This window comes from Platalea leucorodia (assembly GCF_965183815.1).
Source record: "Platalea leucorodia genome assembly, chromosome: W".
NCBI classification, from domain to species: Eukaryota; Metazoa; Chordata; class Aves; order Pelecaniformes; family Threskiornithidae; genus Platalea; species Platalea leucorodia.
In genome coordinates this window covers 34,308,329-34,315,938 of record NC_138859.1, presented here as the reverse complement: position 1 = coordinate 34,315,938, position 7,610 = coordinate 34,308,329, and the positions used below count along the sequence as shown (strand labels likewise).

Here is a 7,610-nt window from a genome sequence, read left to right as displayed (position 1 = left end):
TCAAGGGGGAAAGGGGGGGATGGGAAAGAGTCCAGTAAATTCGGAACTAATTACAGGTACAGTTTAGCGTACAGAACGCTTCCACGGTACTTACAGATTCGCCAGAATCTTCTGCTTCAGATAACCTGATAATTGGCTCCTTCGGCATGACCAGGACAAGCGTCGGAGCTTGGGGTGAAAGATCGTGGAACGCGAGGCGCTGGAGGAAGAGTATAAAACAGTTAAAACGCAATTGGCTTCAGAGAAAGGTAATAGCTTCAGCAAATCAGTATGCCCCACTGAACTCGTACAGAAGCAGATCACCAGATACCCCAAACACAAGCCGAAACGCTGATTTCTCTTACGCGATGTTAGTACTTTCTATTAACTCATTACGGTCACTGCTCAGACGTTCGCTGTTTACATACATACGCGCGTGCGTACGCACACCGGGAAGCCCCGAGGAGACTGACTGCGTGTGCTTAATCTAAGGTTTCAAGACTATCCTCCTACACGAGGCAGGACCACTCCCACCCCTCGGCAGCAGCAGCAGCAGCAAACTTTGCACGACTTGCGGTGCCAAAGGGATATCACGCGGCAAACGTCTGCGGCTGCCGCCAAGTGCGTTACCGTCAGAGGCCCTCCTCTGCGCGCGCGCACGCACGACACGGTGGGGCTGGGAACCGAGGCGAGCCGGACAGCACCAGCAACCCAGTACGCGCCGCGGCAGCCGGGGAAGGGGGGGGGGGGGGCACCGAAGAAGCGCGATGTTTTAGGGATGGTGCAGTAGAGAGCGCCACAACCCAGAAAGGCCCCGCCCGTCCCCCGTCCCTCCTTCCCTCCCTCCCTCCCTCCCTCCAGCCACCCGCAGCAACGCCGCCACCCGCCCTGCCGCGCTCCCGGGCACCGCGCAACGGGTCCTCGGCTCAGGGTGCCTGCGAGCGCGGGGGGAGGGGCGAGGGGGGGAAGGGAAGGGGACGGGAGGGGAGGGCAGGGAAAGGGAACCGCGCACAGAGCAAAGCCGCGGCTACCTCCTCGTCCTCGTCGATGACGTTGGCGGGGAAGCGCCTTGCCGATGACCTTTCCGAAGACAGAAGCGGCGCCACCGGGCCGGGCGGCCCGCGCCCCGAGAATCTCGTCAGCCACGACAACGCCCCTTGTCGCCCCCGCGCTTCCTCCACTCGGCCAGGCCCTCCGCGGCGCCCATTGGGCCGCCAGATCGCCGCCGGCCGATCCCGCGTCTCGACTGGCTGTCTCGTCTGTCGTTTTCGCTTGTCCTCGCCCCCTCGGCGGGTCCGCCCTCGCCGACCTGGTGCTTACCGAGGCTCGGGGAGTTTGCGTGCCCTCGGGGCGCGGAGGGATCCGGCCTGGGGGTGGAGGGATCTGTGCCGTGTAGTGCTGCGACCCCGTGGGCGGGCAACGAGGTCTCAGAAGAGGCTGTTGTAGCTAGAAGGACTATTTATTGTTATTTATTACCGCATCGAGTCCGCCCCAAACGTGCTTGTGGCTTTTTGGTGCTGCTCCCTCCAGTCAAACGACTGCTTTTGCCAGGGCAGGGCAGGGCAGGGCAGGCCAGGCCTTAACTTTTCAGAACGTTTCGCAGAACCAACAGAAGCTGCTCGAAATTGTTCCCTGAAAGCCCCGCTTCAATTGCAGACGTTTCTAAGCTGCACGCCTCCTGGGAGAAAATAAAATACAAAGCGTGTGTTCGGCACTGGTGGCTCGAGGGCTGGAGGGCAGATCAAGCTAGGATTTGCGCTAAGCTGGGTAGGAGGCTTTTAGAAAAACAGGCGGTGCCCCCAAAGCCGCCCAAGGGTGGTCTGTGGTGCCCTGCACCCCCGGGGACAGCGAGCAATTCGATTGGGCTACACAACTGTGTTGTAACATATATAAACCCTGCTTGCCTCTATATCGGGCCAAGGATATCCTTAGCCTTCTTTGCAGCAAGGGCACGTTGTCGGCTCACGTTCAACTTGGTGTCCACCGGGAGCCCCCCACGTCCTTTTCTGCAAAGCTGCTTTCCAGCCGGTCGGCCTCCAGCATATACTGGTGCATGGGGTTGTTCCTCCCCAGGTGCAGGACCTTGCGCTTCCCCTTGTTGAACCCCACGAGGCTCCTGCCTGCCCGTTTCTCCAGCCTGTCGAGGGCCCTCTGGACGGCAGCGCAACCCCCTGGTGTATCAGCCGCTCCTCCCAGTTTTGTATCATCAGCAAACTCGCTGAGGGGCCTGTCTGTCTGCCTGCCTGCCTACCCATCATCCGGATCGTTAATTAGGATGTTGAACAGGATCGGGCCCAGCATTGACCCCCGGGGTCCACCGCTCGTTCCTGGCCTCCAACTAGACTTCATGCCACTGATCACCACCCGCTGGGCCCAGCTGTTCAGCCAGATTTCAACCCACCCCACTGTCCGCTCATCCAGCCCCTACTTCATCAGCTTCTCTACGAGGATCTTACGGGAGACGGTGTCAAAAGCCTTCCTGAAGGCTAGGTACACACTATCCGCTGCTCCATCTTTCTTATAAGCCCCCTTCAAGTATTGAAAGGCCGCAATAAGGTCTCCCCGGAGCCTTCTCTTCTCCTCAGCCTTTCGTCATAGGAGAGGTGTTCCAGCCCTCTGACCATTTTCGTGGCCCTCCTCTGGACCCGCTCTAACAGGTCCACGTCTGTCTTGTACTGGGGACCCCAGAGCTGGGCGCAGGACTCCAGGTGGGCTCTCACGAGAGCGGAGTAGAGGGGGAGAATCACCTCCCTCGACCTGCTGGCCACGCTCCTGTTTACGCGGCCCAGGATTCGATTGGCTTTCTGGCCTGCAAGCGCACACTGCCAGCTCGTATCCAATTTTTCGTCCACCGGTACCCCCGAGCCCTTCTCTGCAGGACTGCTCTCAACCCATTCATCACCCAGTCTGTACTGATATCGGGGACTGCCCCGACCCAGGCGCAGGACCTTGCCCTTGGCCTTGTGGAACTTCACGAGGATCGCACGGGCCCACTTCTCCAGCCCGTCAAGGCCCCTCTGGATGGCATCCCTTCCCTCTAGAGTATCAGCTGCACCACTCAGCTTGGCGTCGTCCGCAACCTTGCAGAGGGCGCGCTCAATCCCACTAGCTATGTCATTGATGAAGATATTAAACGGTATTAAACGGTACAGGGAGACCTCATCGCTCTCTACAACTACCTGAAAGGAGGTCGTAGCGAGGTGGGGCTCGGTCTCTTTTCCCAAGAAACAAGCGATAGGACGAGAGGAAACGGCCCCAAGTTGCGCCAGGGGAGGTTTAGATTGGGTATTAGGAAAAATTTCTTCACCGAAAGGGTTGTCGAGCATTGGGACAGGCCGCAGAGGGAAGTGGTTGAGTTACCATCCCTGGAGGTATTTAAAAGACGTGTAGACATGGTGCTCAGGGACGTGGTTGAGTGGTGGACCTGGCAGCGTTAGGTTAACGGTTGGACTCGATGATCTTAAAGGTCTTTTCCAACCTAAACGATCCTATGCTTCTTGACCGGCTGCCAAGGGTCCACCCAGCTGCCCCTCTTCCACAGGACAGGGGGAGAAAAGAGGATGAAAAAGTTCCTTCTGGAAATATCCACCTGCCAGATCCACAGGCAGCAGGGAAATATCGGCCCTCATAGTGCTGCGCTTTGGAGCTGTAGCTAGAAGGGCGTTGATAACACACCCATGTTTCAGCAGCGCTCCCACAGCATGGAGGCTGTCTCTCCAACCACCCCACCCCCAAAGTCCAGTAAGCTGGGGGTGGGCAAGAGGTTGGGAGGGGACAGAGCCAGGACAGCTGACCCAAAGTGACAGAGAGAGCTATTCCACTGTGCTATGGAAGCACCACAGCTGCCACTCAGAGCGACTGTTTTCTCCTACCGCCTCCCTCCTCACCAGAAAAGGGATATCGACGCGGCCTTATCACACGGCCATCGATAAAGCGCTCCAACAGGAGTTGGATGCTCCCAACACATTGCGCTGTGCCGAAACCACCCTCGCACGGCACGCCTGTAGCGTCACATACAGTATTTTCTAAAGTTTTAGCAGCAGCCCACGCTGGCTTTATGTACATTTGCGTACCACTTCCAAAAAGCTAAGCGCCTGCTTCCTGCAAGACGCAGGAGACTGCCAAGCGGTTCCAGCGTCACGCTTCAAGTGACTGGGCAAATCGCTATCTATCTACAGAACACCGTTAGCAGACTGAAACATTCCACATACTTACACTCCGGGGAGACACCGTTTTAACTTGCAGAACTATTCCCCTCAGTAAGACGCACCAGACAGAGGTGATATCCCCATGCTAAGTCTTTATTGTGCAACTGCTGCTCAAAGCTTTTATTACCTTCCACAGGCACACGTCACAAAAAATTAGACATCAACAGTGGCTAGACTGACGGGCAACAGACGAAATCCATTCGGTGGCGATTTGTACACGTGCAGCAACTCCTGTGGTGCAAAAATCTTAGCCAGGCGGCCAGCCCAACTGACGGCCACCCAGAATACGTAGATGTACGTGACAGACAGGCTGCCCACCCTCGGGCCCTTCGTCCGCAACCGTCCGGAATCCATTGGTCAGGCCCAGGTGAGCAGCACGCTTCTTGCCAACAATCACTAGATGCCCAAGAAGCTGGAGAAGGAAGTACAAAACCATAAATAAATAAAATCAAAAGCCACACGCAAAGAGGGGAGAGGGCAGGGAGGGAAGGCATGAGAGCAGAGAACCACCCAGAGAAACCAGTTCGCCAATTCCTAGCAATTCAACCATTGCGCTTCAAATTACTGTCTGTCCGCCTGCAACTGACATTTTCCAAGCAAAGCTACAAAGACCAAGTAGGCACACTGGGGGGGGGCGGGGGAAAGAGCCACGCAATTTTTTTCAGGCTCGACGGCAACGGACTACAAAACGGCCACAGAAGCTAAGCTCGTCTCCGGGTTCAAGCCCCCATTATACCTTCGGGCAACATAAGCCATTCGGGCGGAAAAGAAACTTTAGGCTGTCTTTGCATGGGTTGACAAAGCCTTTGAACTTGACTTTCAGAGCTAAGAGCAAAGCACCCGGCACCTCTCAACCAGCTTTGCCCTTCCTCAGCCCTGACCTGCCAAAAACCCCAAGCCCTCTTCTCCGCATTAGAAGTACTGCTGCTCTTACTCCAAACCATGACAACAGGCATCAGACTGCGCCCCAAAACAACACCGCATTTTGCACCAGAAGTACATACCCAGGGACGAGCATTGCTTTATATCACTACTTTTAGTCAAAAAGCTCAATCCCGTTGCAAGCTAGAGGCAAAGGATTATAGCGCCAGAAAACCCCAAACAGCCTACTGTGCCCTATCAAGGGGGAAAGGGGGGGATGGGAAAGAGTCCAGTAAATTCGGAACTAATTACAGGTACAGTTTAGCGTACAGAACGCTTCCACGGTACTTACAGATTCGCCAGAATCTTCTGCTTCAGATAACCTGATAATTGGCTCCTTCGGCATGACCAGGACAAGCGTCGGAGCTTGGGGTGAAAGATCGTGGAACGCGAGGCGCTGGAGGAAGAGTATAAAACAGTTAAAACGCAATTGGCTTCAGAGAAAGGTAATAGCTTCAGCAAATCAGTATGCCCCACTGAACTCGTACAGAAGCAGATCACCAGATACCCCAAACACAAGCCGAAACGCTGATTTCTCTTACGCGATGTTAGTACTTTCTATTAACTCATTACGGTCACTGCTCAGACGTTCGCTGTTTACATACATACGCGCGTGCGTACGCACACCGGGAAGCCCCGAGGAGATTGACTGCGTGTGCTTAATCTAAGGTTTCAAGACTATCCTCCTACACGAGGCAGGACCACTCCCACCCCTCGGCAGCAGCAGCAGCAGCAAACTTTGCACGACTTGCGGTGCCAAAGGGATATCACGCGGCAAACGTCTGCGGCTGCCGCCAAGTGCGTTACCGTCAGAGGCCCTCCTCTGCGCGCGCGCACGCACGACACGGTGGGGCTGGGAACCGAGGCGAGCCGGACAGCACCAGCAACCCAGTACGCGCCGCGGCAGCCGGGGAAGGGGGGGGGGGGCACCGAAGAAGCGCGATGTTTTAGGGATGGTGCAGTAGAGAGCGCCACAACCCAGAAAGGCCCCGCCCGTCCCCCGTCCCTCCTTCCCTCCCTCCCTCCCTCCCTCCAGCCACCCGCAGCAACGCCGCCACCCGCCCTGCCGCGCTCCCGGGCACCGCGCAACGGGTCCTCGGCTCAGGGTGCCTGCGAGCGCGGGGGGAGGGGCGAGGGGGGGAAGGGAAGGGGACGGGAGGGGAGGGCAGGGAAAGGGAACCGCGCACAGAGCAAAGCCGCGGCTACCTCCTCGTCCTCGTCGATGACGTTGGCGGGGAAGCGCCTTGCCGATGACCTTTCCGAAGACAGAAGCGGCGCCACCGGGCCGGGCGGCCCGCGCCCCGAGAATCTCGTCAGCCACGACAACGCCCCTTGTCGCCCCCGCGCTTCCTCCACTCGGCCAGGCCCTCCGCGGCGCCCATTGGGCCGCCAGATCGCCGCCGGCCGATCCCGCGTCTCGACTGGCTGTCTCGTCTGTCGTTTTCGCTTGTCCTCGCCCCCTCGGCGGGTCCGCCCTCGCCGACCTGGTGCTTACCGGGGCTCGGGGAGTTTGCGTGCCCTCGGGGCGCGGAGGGATCCGGCCTGGGGGTGGAGGGATCTGTGCCGTGTAGTGCTGCGACCCCGTGGGCGGGCAACGAGGTCTCAGAAGAGGCTGTTGTAGCTAGAAGGACTATTTATTGTTATTTATTACCGCATCGAGTCCGCCCCAAACGTGCTTGTGGCTTTTTGGTGCTGCTCCCTCCAGTCAAACGACTGCTTTTGCCAGGGCAGGGCAGGGCAGGCCAGGCCTTAACTTTTCAGAACGTTTCGCAGAACCAACAGAAGCTGCTCGAAATTGTTCCCTGAAAGCCCCGCTTCAATTGCAGACGTTTCTAAGCTGCACGCCTCCTGGGAGAAAATAAAATACAAAGCGTGTGTTCGGCACTGGTGGCTCGAGGGCTGGAGGGCAGATCAAGCTAGGATTTGCGCTAAGCTGGGTAGGAGGCTTTTAGAAAAACAGGCGGTGCCCCCAAAGCCGCCCAAGGGTGGTCTGTGGTGCCCTGCACCCCCGGGGACAGCGAGCAATTCGATTGGGCTACACAACTGTGTTGTAACATATATAAACCCTGCTTGCCTCTATATCGGGCCAAGGATATCCTTAGCCTTCTTTGCGGCAAGGGCACGTTGTCGGCTCACGTTCAACTTGGTGCCCACCGGGAGCCCCCCACGTCCTTTTCTGCAAAGCTGCTTTCCAGCCGGTCGGCCTCCAGCATATACTGGTGCATGGGGTTGTTCCTCCCCAGGTGCAGGACCTTGCGCTTCCCCTTGTTGAACCCCACGAGGCTCCTGCCTGCCCGTTTCTCCAGCCTGTCGAGGGCCCTCTGGACGGCAGCGCAACCCCCTGGTGTATCAGCCGCTCCTCCCAGTTTTGTATCATCAGCAAACTCGCTGAGGGGCCTGTCTGTCTGTCTGCCTGCCTACCCATCATCCGGATCGTTAATTAGGATGTTGAACAGGATCGGGCCCAGCATTGACCCCCGGGGTCCACCGCTCGTTCCTGGC

The 7,610-nt window shown here is 57.7% G+C and overlaps 1 protein-coding gene across 1 annotated transcript; it reads right to left on the bottom strand.

Annotated features, from left to right (window-relative positions):
* Positions 1-4,434: 4,434 nt before the first annotated feature.
* On the bottom strand, positions 4,435-6,554 carry LOC309601942 (adenosine 5'-monophosphoramidase HINT1-like; the record flags this gene model as incomplete). Its single annotated transcript, XM_082335201.1, has 3 exons — positions 4,435-4,599; positions 5,401-5,505; positions 6,315-6,554. Coding segments are annotated over 3 exons (510 nt in total), but the record flags the coding sequence as incomplete, so codon positions are not given.
* Between the last annotated feature and the right edge of the window lie 1,056 nt (positions 6,555-7,610).